This window comes from Tursiops truncatus, chromosome 15 (genome assembly GCF_011762595.2).
Source record: "Tursiops truncatus isolate mTurTru1 chromosome 15, mTurTru1.mat.Y, whole genome shotgun sequence".
NCBI lineage: Eukaryota > Metazoa > Chordata > Mammalia > Artiodactyla > Delphinidae > Tursiops > Tursiops truncatus.
Genome location: NC_047048.1, coordinates 20413252 through 20432125, shown reverse-complemented (window position 1 = coordinate 20432125; position 18874 = coordinate 20413252). Strand labels below are relative to the sequence as shown.

At 48.3% G+C, this 18874-nt stretch overlaps 1 protein-coding gene across 3 annotated transcripts in view; it reads right to left on the bottom strand.

Annotated features, from left to right (window-relative positions):
• Positions 1 to 18874, bottom strand: part of COG7 (component of oligomeric golgi complex 7) — an 86568-nt gene that overhangs the window by 23921 nt on the left and 43773 nt on the right. For all 3 annotated transcript variants that reach the window (XM_073792209.1, XM_019921785.3, XM_033840146.2), the window contains 4 exons: positions 15526 to 15642; positions 13351 to 13416; positions 7427 to 7613; positions 5664 to 5804 (listed from right to left, as the gene is read on the bottom strand). In XM_073792209.1, the coding sequence (XP_073648310.1) occupies positions 5664 to 5804; positions 7427 to 7613; positions 13351 to 13416; positions 15526 to 15642 (511 nt within the window). The remainder of the gene's footprint in view (positions 1 to 5663; positions 5805 to 7426; positions 7614 to 13350; positions 13417 to 15525; positions 15643 to 18874) is intronic.

The following is an 18874-nucleotide window of genomic DNA, read 5'->3' as shown; positions in this document are numbered from 1 at the left end:
CTTCCCAGCCTCCCCTACAGAGTCAGGCCAATTACCAGCACACAGGTGGTTAATTATCAGTATGGCACAGCTTTCCACAGAAATCTAGTTGCTTAATTCTTACCTGAGTCACCCTAAGGCCAGCCTGGAAAACAAGGCCCTTTCTGGCTGGACTCCTGGAGTGACTCCCAAGGTCACGTGGTAGCTGCTCTCTGCAGCCACCTGATGCCCGATCTGGTTGCTTGATCCTTTAAGGAGCTTTCCGGGAATGTCATGACCGTGTCCACCCCTGGGATCCCAGCCCAGGCCAAGCCTCAGCCGTCCTCCCCACACTCTCTAGCACCAACTCGACTCTAATTTTCCTGCTCTAGACAAAGCCTTTTCTTCCCCACCCCTGCCCCTATAGTTTTCTAAACTCCTTGTTGTTTTTTTATAGATGTATTTATTTGTTTTTATTTTTGGCTGTGTTGGGTCTTTGTTCCTGTGCGTGGGCTTTCTCTAGCTGTGGTGAGTGGGGGCTACTCTTCGTTGCTGTGCGCGGGCTTCTCATTGCAGTGGCTTCTCTTGTTGCAGAGCACGGGCTCTAGGCACGTGGACTTCAGTAGTTGTGGCACGCAGGCTCAGCAGTTGTGGCTCGTGGGCTCTAGAGCACAGCCTCAGTAGTTGTGGTGCACAGGCTCAGTTGTTCCATGGCATGTGGGATCTTCCCGGACCAGGGATCGAACATGAGTCCCCTCCATTAGCAGGTGGATTCTTAACCACTGTGCCACCAGGGAAGCCCTCCTTGCTGTTTTTTGAGAATCGTCTTTCGTTTCAAAATATCCTCCTTTTTTCAGTTAACTCCCACCCCACAGGGAAGGAACACGCCAATCATGCACGTGCACCGAGTGCCCATGCTGCATAGCACCCTGTGCCAGGTTTTGTAGGGAGGAGACAAAGAATTGGCAATCTTAGTTCTTGCTCTCCTTGGGGAACCAAGACCCCTGACACACTCCCACCCTATACCCCCTACACCTACACACACACACACACACACACACGCACAGGCTTCCACTTCAAGAGTTCTCAGTGGTAGGGCTTCCCTGGTGGCGCAGTGGTTGAGAGTCCGCCTGCCGATGCAGGAAATACGGGTTCGTGCCCCGGTCCGGGAGGATCCCGCATGCCGCGGAGCAGCTGGACCCGTGAGCCATGGACGCTGAGCCTGCGCATCCGGAGCCTGTGCTCCGCGGCGGGAGAGGCCACAACAGTGAGAGGCCCGCGTATCGCAAAAAAAAAAAAAAAAAAAAAAAAAAAGTTCTCAGTGGCAGAAGTTCTCAGTCAGGTTTTATACAATAAGAGTTCAGAGAAGCAAGAACCTAGGGTGGCTAGAGAAGGGGCCGGCCACAGGATGCATGAGGTGCAGAGAGGGAAGGCTAGAAAGAGAATGCACAGCTGTGAACACCAGGCTAAGAAAAGAGAAAATGACGGGGCTTCCCTGGTGGCGCAGTGGTTAAGAATCCGCCTACCAGTGCAGGGGACACAGGTTCGAGCCCTGGTACGGGAAGATCCCACATGCCGCTGAGCAACGAAGCCCTCGTGCCACAACTCCTGAAGCCCGGGTGCCGAGAGCCTGTGCTCTGCATCAAGAGAAGCCGCCGCAATGAGAAGCCCGCGCACCGCAATGAAGAGTAGCCCCCGCTCACCGCAACTAGAGAAAGCCTGCGCACAGCAACAAAGACCCAACACAGCCAAAAATATATAAATAAATAAAATAAATTTTAAAAAAAGAAAAGAAAAGGGAAAATGAAAGAGAGAGAGAGAGAAGAGGGAGGGAAGGAGGGAGGTTGGGAGGCAGATAGAGAGAGATGGAAAGGTAACCTGTAGAGTTCAAAAGACACGTAAAAGACACATCACACATCCCCCAATCCCAATGTGCAGAACTAATCTGGACCCTGATTCAAACAGTTAAAGCATCACATTTATAAAACAACTGGAAATTTGAACACTGATGATATTAAGGAATTATTTTTAATTGTATTTTTTTTAAATTATTTTATTTTATTTTATTTTAATTTTGGCTGTGTTGGGTCTTCGCCTCTGCGCGAGGGCTCTCTCCAGTTGCGGCGAGCGGGGGCCACTCCTCATCGCGGTGCGTGGGCCTCTCACCATTGCGGGCTCTCCCGTCGGAGCACAGGCTCCAGACACGCAGGCTCAGCAGATGTGGCTCATGGGCCCAGCCGCTCCGCGGCATGCGGGATCCTCCCATACCAGGGCCCGAACCCATGTCCCCTGCACTGGCAGGCAGACTCCCCACCACTGCGCCACCAGGGAAGCCCTTTAATTGTATTTTTTAAAGGTGATTATGATACTGTGATTTTTTAGAGTTCTTATTTTAGATAAGGGGTATACATGAAACAGAACGGCCAGGAGTTGATCACTGACGAAACAGGATGGTGAGGACACCCTCTACTCGTGCATATGTATGAAAATTTCCATAGCAAAATGTTGTTTGAAATAGACGATCACACTGACTGGGGGGAGCCAAGCAAGGGATCTGAATGCGGAGAGACAAAATCAGAGCGATGCTTTAGGAAGATTCATGCAGCAACTCTGAGAAGGGCTGTGGGCGGAGAGGAAGATGAAAGGCTCGAGAAACAATTCAGAGATGACGAGAACCCAAACCAGGGCAGTGGCCATGGAAACAGACAGAGACAGATTTAAAAAGAAGGAACAATACAACCTGGTGGTGAAGTCCTGGCACAGAGGAGCACAGGAGGGAGCAGAGGTGGTGAGGGTCAGTGAGGCAGAGAAGGGGAGGCCAGGAGCAAGGTCTGAGTTGCGGGGAAAGAGCACATCACCGGAGTGCATCTAAAGGACCAGCACCGTGGGCTGCAGGCCCCGGGAAGGCTTCACAGAGGAGGCGGGAGGAGCGAAGTTGGAAGGTGATCGGGCGGAGGGCAGAGGGAAAGAAGGGCCAGAGTGGAAAAGTACTTTAGAATAAGGGCGAGACAGAGTGGGCTGATGAGGGAGGGCCTGAAAAAGCAGACAGAGAGGGGTGGACCTGAAGAGGGTCAATAGGGAAATGATGCAGATTATTTTTGAATTTAAAATTTCCTTCAAAGGGCCACCTGTCACCAGGTAATGCAGGTAAACTTCCCTGTTTTGAAAGGGAATATAGTGCTGGTTTATATTCTTGTAATGTACAAGAGCAATACAATTTACCAGCAAACATTAAAAACAAACATTGAATGACCAGGGTTTAATTTTCAAATCCTTAAGGCCAAAGTGTTTGCCTTTGTATTGTGTGCTTTCACGCTGGCACTCTGGGAGAATTCCTCCTAATCGCCAAAGCTGCCTGCGTCCATTCCCAGCGCCCCAGCCATTGTGGTGAGGCCTGAATGAGAAGGCGAGACCAGGCAACCAAGGACCGGGACAGAACAATGAGTGTGGAATGCAGAAGTAGAGGAAAAAGGACAGGTGGGAAGCACCGAGCTGGGCTCAATGGAGAAGAAGACTAAATAACTGGCAAAATTAAGGTTTCAGAACAGAAGGTCAAGACTTTAACCTCTGACAAAATAAAAATAATAAAAACCACCAAACCGGGGAGGTTGGGAAGGAAGATGAGAGATGTAAGGAATGCTAATCCCATCAGCTTTCAGGGCAGGTGAATCAATGTCAATTTCTATCTAAAACAGAAACATGATTAACAAAAACCAAAGACTCCCATCTATCAGTAGTTTTCATAATCTTTCTTTCTTAATCTTGAAGAGATCTTCTGGGAACTGATACCTTTCATGGTGAAGAAACTATTATCTCAAGTTCAACCATTCCTTTGGTTTCATTTATCTTCTTTTTCTAGTTAAATTCAAATAACATTTATATTGTATACATTTTATGTTTTTTGAACAACAGCATGTGTAGCACAATTCCATTTCTTCCTATGGATCATTTCCCTACCAATGCCCGTCCAGCCTTCAACATGTGAGTGGGTAGGAAGAGATGTCTGGCTTGATGATTTCTGGTCACTGGGACTTTGAAGGGGTTTACTGCTTTTTTTCTTTGTACTTTCCTATATTGCTTGAATTTCTGAAAATGAATATATGTAATTTCTATTTTTAAAAACTGTCATTAGTCTTGAGGATCACAGAAAAAAAGAAAACCACCACGTATTAAGCATCTACTCTGTGACAGGGGCTGTGCTAAATTCTATCATATACACACTCTCACTTAATCCTCACATACCCATATGGTGAGAATTACTGTATCCCCATTTTAAAGATAAGGAGATGAGGCTCACAGAGGAGGTAACAGCCTCAGCCATGTGACCCAACAAGACCACGCATGGGCGGTGCCCGGTACAGCTCCATCGACAGCACTTCCACTAGGATGTGACAGCAGGGGCCCCACACCACCAACCCCACACACAGCCCTGCCCCAGCCAGGCCAGAAGTGCAAAATCTGGTTGGAGTAGATCTCACGGCATTTCGCACAGACCTAACCAGATCATACGGTGAATAAAGCGAGTGGCCCTTGGCTCCCGGCCTAGTATGCTTTCCAGAGGGCAGCAAAAAGCAAAGGACTTCCTTAAAGGATCTCTTGGTTAGTAAAAGCCCATAACTGGATCTTTCCCAAAAGACCATCTTTACTGTTTTGTTTTGTTTTGTTTTGGCCGCGTTGGGTCTTCGTCTCTGCGTGCGGCCTTTCTCTAGCTGCGGCAAGCGGGGGCTACTCTTCATTGCGGTGCGCGGGCTTCTCATTGCGGTGGCTTCTCTTGTTGCGGAGCATGGGCTCTAGGCACGCGGGCTTCAGTAGTTGCAGCATGCGGGCTCAGCAGTTGTGGCACGTGGGCCCTAGAGTGCACGGGCTTCAGTAGTTGTGGCACGCGGGCTTAGCTGCTCTGCAGCATGTAGGATCTTCCCAGACCAGGGATCAAACCCATGTCCCCTGCATTGGCAGAAGGATTCTTAACCACTGCACCACCAGGGAAGTCCCAAGACTATCTTTAAAATAAGCCAAATCCAGATAGACTTGAGGAGTCAGTGAGAAAAATTAATCAGGGGACTGTCTCAGAAATCTGAAAGGAAAGTCATGCGATCTGGACCCAGGGAAAGTCAGAGCCAGTAGAGAAAACAGGACTGATAGGCAATTCCTTGAAAAGGAATAAGGACAACCAGAAAAGAAAAGAGTGTGCAAGGCAAGGAAAGTGAGATGTTCTACGAATAGCCAAATAGAAAGAGTATCAAGGATAGAAAAGAGCAGAACCCTTCAAAGTCTCCTCAAAAACACCAGATCAAATCTAGTAAGGCACTCTCCTGAACAAAGTTCCAGAACCAAGTCTCCACAAATGTTTGGCACGAAAACAATTCAACCTCATCAGTCAATTAGCTCCTCTGACCGGCCCCAACTTTTCCAGTGGCACATAATCTCCCTTACTTCTCCCTGAGAGGGCACAGCTAAGCTGCTGTGAAAGTTAATCAAGCAATAGTAATAATCCCAAGAAACAGTCTGAAAACGCAGCATCACGGTAACTACAATTAAGATAGGACAGTCTCGCTAAGCAATGAGTTGCAAGGGAACAGTGACTCTACAGCTGGACTTCTAGCCTAGGAGAGTCAGAGGGGGCACCACCCAAAGCTCGGGGAAGGGGACATTAGGCCTAGGCTGGGGGGTGAAGGGGCACGTTTTCCAGTTGGTGGGAAACTTACATCCATCTTGGAAATGAGGAGCAGCTGCTGTTTGATGCGCAGGAAGACGGAATCGAAAGCCAGCTGGTGGGCCTGCTGGTTAAGCCGAGTCAGAGCCGCTCGAGACGCCGACAGCAGGTTGTGGTTACCTGACCCTTTTTCCTAAGACGAGAAAATGCAGAAGGCATGTTGTTATGCCCTGAATCCAACCAAGGTATTAGCTAAGGGTTTTGAAAGGCCACTGAAAGGAAAATAGTAAGAGGGTTCTCTACTACAGTAGCTTCCAAACCTGGCTGTGCCCCAGGACCCCCTGGAGAGCACGCTGAGTTACAGATACCCAGGGTCTACCACAGAACTACTGCATCTGGATCCAGTGGGGTTCTGGAGCCCAGGAAACTATTGATATATTTTTCATTCACTTTCCCAGGTGACTCTGATGCATTTAAGCTAATATAAGCTCATGGATTGGTAGTTTAGGAAAAATTAACCTGTGACTGTCCCTCAGGGATAGAGGAAGAAGGAAAAAATGATCGGAAGTGTCATGTAGAAACAAGAGTGATAGACAGAGCCCTGATTCCCAGTGAGGTCAGGTCAATTATACTCGGCTGTACACCAGAGTGTGCACCACCTGTGTGAGTCCTGAGGTATTCCAAACAGCCTGAGAAAACACAGAGGTGGAAAATGTAACCTTAGTTTTGCTATTATAAATGAACTGATTACAACAAACAGACATAAATCAGATCAGCAATAAAGATAAACAGAGTTGCTTTAACGTAATCACAGAAGCACGGATGAATGAACTTGCAGAATGGCTTCAAGAAGTGTTTGTCAAGCTCAAATGCAGCCAGTTGGTGGGTCAAGGTACAGAGGGATGGGGGAGACCCTGTGAGGGCAACGCTGAGGCCTCAGACACATCCTGAGGCACACTGTGCAGTCACCTCCAGAGCTCGTGGCCCATCAGGATAATTTCAGATTGAACTTGGTGCTATGGGAACAGCCGTACCTCCTTGGCTTATCACCGAGAGTGAGGTTCAACTAGACTGGGGGTGGGGGTGGCTCTGGAAAGGAGGCCGTGGCCCTCTAAGAACCCTGAGGCCATTCCCAGGGAGCGTGTGGCTCACTCCATTTGCTGGGAGGTCCCCCGTCCCTGGACCCCAAGAGGCCCAAAGCTCAAAGTCAAGGGCCATTTTATGGTAGACAAACGAACAGTTTAAACCAAAGGAACAGCCAGGAGGGAACACTGATTCCCACGTCGTCGTGTTGCCACACGGAAGAACCTGCACCCGAGGGGCGCTCCTGGCTCCTCCCCACCTTGCTCCTCCTCTGGCTCCTGGGTTGGGGTCCACCTTCCCAGGTTCTGCCCACGCCCAGGCAGTACAGGAGTTCCGGTCCCCTCTCTGCCACTCAGTACGGGGGGGTGGGGGCTGTGCCCGCGTGGGGGCCCGGGGCCGTCCAGCTCCGCTCACCCTGCTGACGGGCCTAACTCCGGAGAGGAGAACAGCGAGCTCCCGCGGCTGCAGATCGAGAGCCACACTCTCCAGCCTCCCTTTCGTCGGTAATAAAGCTCCATTTATCCAACTCCTCCTACAGCTGTGTTTCAATTGCTTCGACCCCAGTTTAGTTGATTAGCTTCTTAAAACACCAACATAAACGAGACAGAGACGTGGGAGGGCATGCCACAGCCCAGGGCCCACACACAGGGGCAGAAAGCCTGGGTTAGGGAAAGGGTGAGTGGCAAGGGAAAAGTTTTCATTTGCAAGAATGCCATCAGTCAGGTCTCATACCTTGAGGGTATAGAGTATTTCCATTAAACTGCCATATTCGGCAGGGCTGTCTTTCTGAAGGTAATTATATTCTTGCCATGGGTTCCTGGCAGAGCTCTTCTTGTCTGTCAAGATGCTATCCTGAAAACCGGTCAGGCTCCGAGGGCTGTAGGACTCAGAGAGATACTTCCCAGCTGTGGACAAAATCCTGTAATGAAAGTGATGACCATTATGCCCCAAGCTATTTGTATGGAATTTTCTTCTTGGAGCATTCAGACTGCTCCTTACTAAATCCCAGAATATCCTCATGAGGCAGATTGATTTAGGGTCCATTTCATAAGGAAATGGAGACGCCCTTGATCCTTTAGGAGGGAGCTGGACCTCAGGTACACAATAAACACCAGGTGTTTTTATTTCCTATTTAACACTCTAACAGAATATGCCATCTTCCTAATATAATGCACAGCCTACAGGGCAGCCGTCAATTCACTACAATCCGGGAATACTGTGCACTTTCTATATACGAGCTATATTAGCATCACTCTTTGGAACAGCCAAAGCCAGGGGAGCCACTGGCACCGCAGTCAGAGGCACGAGACACAACAGTGCCCCTGGAGAAGAGTGACAGCAGCTCGCTGCACACCTCTACCCACAGGACTCACACTCTCGCACACGCTGGGCTCGTGTGGTGTTTGTGTTCATCGGCACCGTAAAGTTTACTTCTGAGGTTTAGAGAGATCTACTGAGAGAACCTGGTGCTTTCCTGAGAAAGAACAATGCCTGGAGGAGGTTCTATGGGATGATCAACCTCTGGCGCTGCTTGGGAGCAGGATCTCTGTCTCCAACAAGGATGACTTCCCTTGACGGATGCCGAAAATCCTCACTCTGTTTCCTCCTTAGCCCAACCTCACCATTCGGCCTATACGTTTAAATGTGTACAGAATTATACAAACCTATGTAGCCAGAAGACTAGACACTGTAGTACATCCCAACTGTGCCTAGTTCCCCAGTGCCTCCTTTACCACAATTTCTTATAAAAAAGATCACTTTAGACATGGCAGCCTGTAGGCACTCACTTCTTCAAAAACAAATCCCATGAGCTTGTCAAGAAATGCCTGTACTTGCAAACAAATCCTGGGGACAGGACTTTCCTCAGGAACCACTGCTGACACAAGTAGCCACCTGCCTCTGCCACTAAGGTCAAGTTACAGTTTTCCCTGTTGGTTACACCTACCGGTAATTTCGGTTGCATCTCTTCTCTGTGAAACTGTGGCCTGTCCCTGCCGCTGCATTACTTCCAAGTCTTCACTATTTCTTGTCTGGATCATAGTTGCCTTCCCTTCCACACTCCATTTAATCTGTCCTCCTAAGGGTTACTGGAATGATCTTTCCAAAAGGCAAATCTGATTTTGTCTTTTTCCCAAAGATCCTTCAGTGCTCCCCAAGATAAAACTAAAAATGCCTAGGCATGGCCCCCAGCGCCCTCCATCGCTGGAGCCCCTGTATCCTTACAAACATTCCCGCTACCATGCCAACCGCCCCCAGCCCACACACCATGCTTCACGCCCTTGCGTGTCTTGCTCGCACGCTACTGTGATCTGAAATGCTCTCCCCTCCTTGGTGCACCTGGAAAAATCCTACTCCGTCTTCAAGGACCGGTCCCAGGGGCATCCCCCCAGGCACTCAGTCTTCTAACTTCACCAGCCTTCACCTCTCTTACACACTAGATGGTGAGGCTAAACCACAGAGTGGTCTTCATCTCTGAATTCCCAGCACTTAGCACAGTGCCGGGAACATAGCAGGCGCTCCGTAATTATTCTTTGACTGACAGGTGACCCTGGGTTTGGTGAGCAGGAAGTTGACAGCTGAGCTTTCGTCTCTGCCCTCCGGGAAGTCAGCTCTCCTTCCTGGGGTTACTGCAATATGTGTCTCAGTCTCAGGCTGCCAGGGGCAAGTGGCATCAGTCTGCCATCCAAGCTGAAGAAAAACAGTTATGCTGGGAATGTTTTGAGTATTAAAGATTATAGTTTAAGGGACTTCCCTGGTGGCGCAGTGGGTAGGAGTCCTCCTGCCAATGCAGGGGACACGGGTTCGAGCCCTGGTCCGGGAAGATCCCACATGCCACAGAGCAATTAGGTCCGTGAGCTACAACTACTGAGCCTGCGCTCTAGAGCCCGCGAGCCGCAACTGCTGAGCCCGCGTGCCACAACTACTGAAGCCCGCGCGCCTAGAGCCCGTGCTCCGCACCAAGAGAAGCCACCACAATGAGAAGCCCGCGCACCGCAATGAAGAGTAGCCCCTGCTCACCACAACTAGAGAAAGCCCACGTGCAGCAACAAAGACCCAGTGCAGCCAAAAATTAATTAATTTTAAAAAATTATACTTTAAAATGTCACAATAGTGTGCTCTAGAATAAAAACCAAATCTAATATGGGCTTCCCTGGTGGCGCAGTGGTTGGGGGTCCGCCTGCCGATGCAGGGGACACGGGTTCATGCCCCGGTCTGGGAAGATCCCACATGCTGTGGAGCCGCTGGGCCCGTGAGCCATGGCCGCTGAGCCTGAGCGTCCGGAGCCTGTGCTCCACAGCAGGAGAGGCCGCAGCAGTGAGAGGCCCGCGTACCGCAAAAAAAAAAGAAACATTTTCTCAGGACTTCCCTGGTGGCGCAGTGGTTAAGAATCCGTCTGCCAATGCAGGGGACACGGTTCGATCCCTGGTCCAGGAAGATCCCACGTGCCACAGAGCAACTAAGCCCGTGCACCACAACTACTGAGCCTGCGCTCTAGAGCCCATGAGCCACAACTACTGAGCCCACATGCTGCAACTACTGAAGTTGGTGCACCTGGAGCTCGTGCTCCACAAGAGAAGCCACTGCAATGAGAAGCCCCCCCTCGCCGCAACTAGAGAAAGCCTGTGCGCAACAATGAAGACCCAATGCAGCCAAAAATAAAGAAAAAAAAAAAAAAGAAACGTTTTCTCATCATTTTAATGGGCTCTAAGCCAGGTCTTGGCGATTATCAGATGATTATACATAGAGCTTGCCCTCAGAAGCTCAGAGATTAACAGGAGAGTCCATTATGTGCCAGTGCTGTGCTACCTGCTGAGCCAGGAGAAGGCAGTGAGTATGAGCAGAGGTGGGAGGGACTAACATCCCAATTCCATCTCCTTCCTCAACTCATCTCCTTTTCTGGAAAAGTTGCTGCCCACTCCTCAGCCATAGGAACCTGGACATTTATTTTGGATTCCCCAAACCTCACTGTCCCACTGAACTGTGCCACTAAAACCTTGCCCTAGTGAAAATACCTCTGTTCCAAAAATAAGTGGTGGGCACCATAAGAGTATAGCGGAACCACAGCAATCTCCCTGTATGTCACCCAAGTACAAGAGAAATCCCTCGCGTGACACCCAACTCAACCTTGCTTTACTCGCCCCACTAATCACAAAACGATCTCTGTCTGCAAACAGGTGATCTTAAAAGCCCAGTAGCCAATGTCACTCCTGTTACTGAAGTAATCTGCAGTGTTTCGAGCTACTGCCTCTGCCACCCGAGGGGAGTGGCCCTAAGTTGCAGCCTGGGTCTGCCAGTGAAACCGGCAGGGAGGTAAGCTTCATAGGTGGCAGTCACATGCATAGGCTCCCTGATGGGAACACAGATGATGACTGTTACTCTTTTCCCTTCCCAGGCTCAGTGCTTCCAGAATGACGTCATCTCTTAAAAAGGCTCCCTTGGATACACCCAATCTGTTCTCACCTCACACCAAAGCTCGGGCCAGGCTCTCAGCCTCTCTGGGCTGCAAAATGCAGTTAGAGGGGCTCAACCTTTAACTGTCATGCCCCCATTCACCTTCTTAACCAGATCCTTCCTTACCCTTTAGAAGGTAATACTCATCTTCATTAAAAGATTAAGGCAAGTCTATACGTTCTGATATGGAAAGACGTCTGATATATATGCAGAGAAACCCAAGTCTGAGGACGGACACTCATCTGTGAGGAAGGACAGTGTGGAGGTGATACACACTCGGGATGACTCAGCTGATGTCCAGGTTCAGATCACTGCCTCTTAGATGCATCACCTTAGACACAGCTCTTTCCACAGATAATTCCTTTTACTTAAAAAGTTACTACCGGTGCCAAATTCTATGCCTCAATGTCTCTTCATGTGTAAAAATGGGGGTAAGAATAGTACCTATCTCTTTGGACGCCCCGGGAGGATTGAGGAGTTAATTCATGTAAAGCCTTTCATGGCAGAGCTCAACAAATGCGATGTGGGGGCTTCCCTGGTGGTGCAGTTGTTGAGAGTCCGCCTGCCGATGCAGGGGACACGGGTTCGTGCCCCGGTCCGGGAAGATCCCACATGCCATGGAGCGGCTGGGCCCGTGAGCCATGGCCGCGGAGCCTGCGCGTCCGGAGCCTGTGCAGGAGAGGCACAGGCTCCGGACGCGGGAGAGGCCGCAGCAGTGAGAGGCCCGCGTACTGCAAAAAACAAAATAAAACAAAACAAAAAAAAACAAATGCGATGGGGGCAGGGGGGCTGTTAACGTTTCTTCTCAAGAATTTTTGGGGTGAGTAGATTTTCAGTTTTTAATACTTTGTACACTCGTGAACTTTTAATTTTTGAGCTGGGCCCAGGCTGTAATCACCACCGTAATCAAGAAACTAATAAGCTACATGGCTTTCTTTTAAATATATAAATGTCAAATTTTCATCTTTTCTTAGGGGCCCTTCGTGAACCCAGACCTACTCACCCTTCCGCCATAGGCTCCCCTCACTGTGTGCGTGTCTGTGTGCACGCACACACGTGCATATAAACATGAGCATACGTGTGTGTGGGAATGGGGAGGGAGGAAGGGGGCGTTTACCTCATCATTTATAATATTTATACACACTCTGCTGTATGCTTGTGGTGCTCTGGTTTTATTCATTCCAAGAAGTCACATGAGCTCTATGCTGGGCTGTTTGGGAGCTATGAACTGCAACAGCTGCCCATTCCAACCCACCCCCGCACCCCTGGCCCCCGCAAGGCTTTCTCCATAATGAGAACCATGCTAAAAAGTCTTGGGACTTGAAGGCAACCCGTGGGTTCAGAAATGAAAGGAGACAAAGAGTGGCGAGGAGAAGAAATGACCAACTCAGAGCCCGGACCCTGCGGCCGGTCTGACGACCTTCCCCAGCAGTTCAGCCCTACTGCCCACCCAGTCTCGAGGCCTCAGCTTGCTTTTCACTTTGTACCACTGCCAGAAATTCCCTCCTGCAGAGATAACTTTCTGAGTTATCCCAGAAAGAGGTGAAGGGACTGCCGCTAGGCCCTAACACCGTTGTAGGAAACAGACTTCTTCCCCTGAATTCCTGCAGGACAGAGAAAGCAGCTGCACCACGGCAATCAGAAATTCCGCTGAAGAAGTGAGGACATTTGGGAAGCCTGAAGCCCTTGGAGGGAAAAGCAGGTCCGAATGGGGTCACTTCGGGGCAGTGTAAAAGCCCTGGCAGGTATCAGAATGGAGGGCCTGACCCCAGACATCCTCCTTTGACACACACACCGGCTTCCGCAGCACAGAATCCTACTGCAGAACCCAGAAGGCAGGCTGGCAGGATTCATCCCGATTCTGTGGGCTGGCCCAGGGGACCTCGCACCACCTATAACTTTCCATCCCCAATAACTGACTTGCAAACATGCAGCGGGAGCCCTGCCCACTCATAATTTGGAGACAACATGTACTGCTTCCTCATTTAGGCTGAAACTTCCATATCTAACTAAAGTTATGTGCCAAGGAGGTCAGAGCCTTGCTCCTTTTAGGTGCTCAATAAATGCTGAATGGTGACAACACTGACACCTCGTATCCTAGGTACAGAGAGTCCTCAAGCTCTGTGGCTTCAGACGGTGCTGCGCACTCTATCAAGGTTTTCCCCAGCTGAGAGCCCAGGGGCCGGCCCACAGCCCTCTCCTACCTGTTGGCTAGCTGCTGCTCCAAGTCCCCGCACTGCCGCAGGAGCTCTCCACAGGTGGCTATTATCCTAAACGAAACAAAAAGCACTTCAAGTATCTGGAATGCCGACATTTACAGGACAAACACTGTCCCATTCATAAAAATTCTAACTATTCACCACTTTTGGTGGTGTGCTTGTTTGTGGGAAAGCAGTTAACCATTTGAGGGCCTACCTGAAACGTTCCATTCATTAGTAATTCATGTAAAAGGGAAATGCTGGTCCCTTCTAATATCCTCCTGTCATGTGTCTCTCTGCTATGAATCACAATTCTATCCAACATGATCTCAAATAATTTTACATTTCCAAAAATACTGAGGTTGCTTTTGGGCTTTGTCCTCAAGAAAATGGGTTGGAGGGAATTCCCTGGAGGTCCCGTGGTTAAGACTCCACGCTTCCACTGCAGGGAGCACGGGTTCGATCCCTGGTCAGGGAACTAGGATCCCACAAGCTGCACAGCGTGGACAAAAAAGAAAAACAAACAAAACAAAACAAACAAACAAATAAAATGGGTTGGAAATTCTTTGTATCTAAAATTTAAAAACCAAAATTCATTAATATTTGTCAGCTGCCTGCTATTTGCCAGGCATAGAAGAGAAAACTGTTTTGATCTTAGAATTGTTTCTCTCTGATCACATGAAAGGCAGATGAAGATTAATCCATTTGTTTCTCAGAGATAAGCCTGAATGATCATTTCTGTATTTAATAATCCTTTAATTTTCAAGTAATTTTATGCTAGGCCTCAAACTCCAGCTACTGAGTCCTTCAACACCAAACTATAATGTCAGGACAAATCCAAGGATTAAAAACATCTTAGGTCTAGTTAACTTTTAACTTTCTCCGAAAGTGTCTATCATCACCAGGATATCTAGGCATTCCATCATAAGAAAGGTTTATGAGAAAGTGAAATATTCCACTCACGCCAGTTACAAGAGAACAACCTTGCGCATAATATTTTCTGGTGTACCAAGCTGCCACAGCTGATAAGGGATATTGGCATCTAGAACATTAAATTTCATCAAAAAAAAAAGTTCAGATCAGAGCCCATGAGGAGACACTCCAAATGGTCCTGGGAGGCCCCGGGTTTACCCTGATTAAAGACAGCTTTTGGAGGGTCTGGATCTGCACTGAGACCCACATGTGCCATGGGCACTCTGCACATACCACCTAGGCCGGGGGTCAGGCAAGAAATGTAAGTGGGGGGAGAGCAGCTTGCCTTTTCAGAACGTATGTCTGCAAAGAATGGTTGTAAGGAAAAGAAATTTCTAGATCGCTTTTTATCTCAGGCTGATAGTACAGTTGTTAGACCTCATAGGAGTGGGAGAACCACAGCACAACAGAGAACATACACCCTAGTCAACCGAGGCTTCGGGTCACAGCCTTGGGACGATGCAGGCCCAGTGCTTCCAGAGCTTCCGTCTTTTGTGTTTTTTTTGGGCCGCCCCGAGCAGCTTTCAGAATCTTAGTGCCCCGCCCAGGGATCAAACCTGTGCCCCCTGCAGTGGAAGCACGGAGTCCTAACCACTGGACTGCCAGGGCATTCCCTCAGGCTGGACACATCAAGGGCCAAACTCCTCAGGCCACTGCCAATCACACTCCCACCAGACCTCAGGGCTTAGGGCAACATGGTGTCTACCTAGTGGCCCACAGGTCACACAGGCTACGCCAGAATCTGTCTGTCAACAACGACTTGGGAGGGTCACCTCAAGGCCTTTCACGGGAACTCTTACACGGCTCTTTGCAGGCCAAATAGCATTGACTTACCATTTAGTTCTGTGGCACAGATCCAGAAACAGGATCTAATCAGCTGTGCATTTTCTAAAATAAAAGCTCTAACTTATTTTACGTTTGTAGAAACTATAGGCTAAGGGGAAAAAAAAAATCTCAAACCAAACATAAGAAAACTTAAGTCACCAAAGGAGATGAGTTCATAAAGAACTTTTAAAAATATTTTAAGAGCAAGAGGGGTCTTTTTGGTGTTTGTTTGGTTTGCCTTGTTTTTTTTGTTTATTGGCTTGTTTTCAGAGTCTAGAGTATTTGCTTTAAAAAAGGGGGGGGCAGTGAAAGAGAAAAAAGAACGCCTACACACACATTTATCATTTTTATATACTATATTATGCATGTTTACCCCCACTTTACCTAATGGAATTCTGAAAAGCCGCCCAATCTTCTTGAAAAAGGGAGTTGAGAGGAATATCATCCAGCCTATACTTCTTTCGTATTGAGTAGAGAGTACTGGTGAAATCAGACACATACCTATGGGGACAGAAAAAAATGACAGTGGTATCATCATAAACTCCTCAGACCTAGAGACACCTGGAATTACACAGCTTGGGACAAACTGCTAATGACCTTGAGAGCACCTTCAGAGGCTATCCTACCAAGGGTTGTCACTACTTATAAAGCTCTGACCACAAAAAGGTCTCCTCTATGTGGCAAGGCTGTCTTTCTCACCTGGCAGAGTGGCTTTAAGAGATGCTCAAGATGAGGGGGGAAGGGGATGGCCACTAAGACCAAGACTCTGACCAACCAGGTGAGAGATGATGCTGGTTAATTACTCCCTCATCCTAACAGGGGCATTTCTTTGGAAGCTGATTCAAAGAACTGTTTGAAAACGTCATGGTCCCACTATAATACCCAACTGTCACCTAGGATACCATAAGGCAGTTCACTGATATCCAGGGTACTTCTATACCACTCAAATCCTTGAATTTAGATTAAACAGCCAAGCTCCATGGCAGGCAAGAGCCCGACTTTAATGGTACAGGAGCATGAAACTGGATTCAAAACTGAAAACCCTCCCTCCTCACAGACTGCTGTCTGCTCCCACCTATACCACATACTTTCCTTCATAGCACTTAACACAAGTATAATTAAATAGCTTATTTAATGTATGTGTTTAATGTTTATTGCTGTCATCAGACTAGAAGCTCTGGGAGAATAGGGACTATCCATTTGTAGGTCATAATCGTATCCCCAGGAATTAACACAGACCTGGGCATAAAGGAAACATCCAGAAATAGGTCCTGAGTCAATGACAGACCTGCACTGCAAGTACCTAGCTGTCTTTGGGCCTCAGTTTCCTCATCTTTAAAATGGACTTAATGATGACTTCTGTACTGCCCCACAGACTTGTCATGATGATAAAATAAAATAAAATGAATGAAATAGTAGGCACAAAAGCTCCCTGAAAAGTATAAAATGAAAGCTGATGTGCAGTGGTATCGTTTTTATGTATAGTACTCCTTGGGCAGCCATGAGGGACTGATTTCAGGATTGCCCCCCTCCTCCCCCAAAGATACAAAAATCCATGGATGCTCAAGTTTTTTATATAGGCATAGTATTTGCATAGAACCTAGGCACATTTTCCCGTATACTTTAATAGATCATCTCTAGATTACTTACAATACCTAACACAACATAAATGTTATGTAAATAATTGTAAATACAATGTAAATGCTACATAAAGAGTTGCCAGCATGCAGCAAATTCACGTTTTGCTTTTTGGTACTTTCTGGAAATTTTTTTTCTGAATATTTTTGATCCACAGTTGGTTGAACCCGCAGATAAGGAACGCTGGATACACAGGGCCAGCTGTATAGTTCTTGGAACATGAACACATAAGTCCTTGGGAGGGTGTGGTAAGGAGGACAGGGGTGGATGGTCATGTGCTCTGGAAGCCAATAGGCTCCCTAAAACCCACGACACCTGCATACATCACAAGAAGTCTCGCCTCTCTCCCTTCCCAAACCACGAGCTCTAGTGAGGACAGTGGGCTGTGATGACCCAGGGCACGGCTCTGAAGAGTAAGTCTGTGTGGTGGAGAGAAAGGCCGCTCAGAGAAGCAAGTGGAAGGAACTGCTGCAGACCACTCCAGTGAGGGACAAACGCCACTGCTGCTCCCTTCACACAGGGCCGAAAAGCTACAAAACCAAAATGCCACAGACAGCACCTTCCCTTTGCACCCAGAGAGGTGACAGCTTTCCTTGGGGAGGGGGAGGGCCCTCAGGACACACTGACAGGGAGCTGTTGAAGAACGTTTTAATTGTGCTTTAGCTGAAGGACGTTAAACAAGAAGAACACTCCGTCCAACAAGACATGAGCTCCACAGAACCTCCCGACAGAGTCCCCGGAACAGTGAGCAGCCGCTGAGCACTGAGGCGGGGCCGGGGGGAGACGGGGGGTGGCTGTTTAGCCATAGCGGGGCTCGCACGTGATGTGTGTATCACGTCACATTTTTATGGCATTTGTACCAAAACCTTCTGATTCTCTCACAATACACGTTTCCAAGTGTCTCTACCATGTAAGAGCTGCTGCATTAGGTGCTTTAATTATATGCTTTCACTCAATATTCACAACCACCATGGAAAGGAGATATTATCACCATCAGTTTACCCAAATAAAAGATACCAAGACTCAGAAAGGCACACTAACCCACCCAAGGTCCCCACTAGTAAGTGCCTGAGACAGGATCTGAGCCCAGGTGGCTACAACTCCAGGGCCCAGGCTCCCGTCACAGCTGTAACACCCCTCACCCTGCAACACCCCATCAGCAGCTATATTCTACAGCTTCAGCAGAGTGCAAGTTAGGCCAATCTCCTCCTGCTCTGCCTGCGTCCTCCATCCTCCCTATCCCTGCCTTCCTGAACACCATCCCCACACCCTCCCCACTCCTGAACAAGGTCCCACTTGAACCCTGGGCAAGTTAGCATCATCCTCATTTCCCTAATTTTATAAACATCAGCTGTCTTGGTAGCTTCAAAACCTTCCCTTCTAGAGCAGGTGACCTGTTTTCATCATACGTCCTTTTGTACATTTTGAATTTTTAATATGGATTTGTATTACTTTTTTTTTTTTTTTTTTTTTTTTGCGGTACGCGGGCCTCTCACTGTTGTGGCCTCTCCTGTTGCGGAGCACAGGCCCCGGACGCGCAGGCCCAGCCGCCATGGCTCACGGGTCCAGCCGCTCCGCAGCATGAGGGATCTTCCCGGACCGGGGCACGAACCCGTGTCCCCTGCATCGGCAGGTGGACTCCCAACCACTGCGCCACCAGGGAAGCCCCTGTATTACTTTTTAAAATGAAGTAATTGAAGTAACCAACAGAAGAACTAAAAGTGAAAATATCACCAACAAGAGGAGGAGGAGAGGGGATAAGAGACAGCACCAGCCTCAAGGAGGCTCAGTTCCTCACCTTTCAGAGTTGCCTCAAGACATAATAGTTAAAGGTAATAAACAAAAAAATCTTTAAGGTCTGGAGAGAAGAATGAGAAGACTCAAAGCAAAATGTTTAAAACTTGTGACTCCTGAGGACTGCCTAAGGATGCGCAGGAAAGAAGGAAGACTTTCACCTTTTTACACCTTTTCATATTTAAATATATATGTATTTCTAGAAGCATTACTTTTTAAATTTTATAATAAAATTTTTAGATCTCAAAAAAAATTATTTTATCCACAAGATCCCAGCTGGTGGCAGAGAGAGAAAGAGATA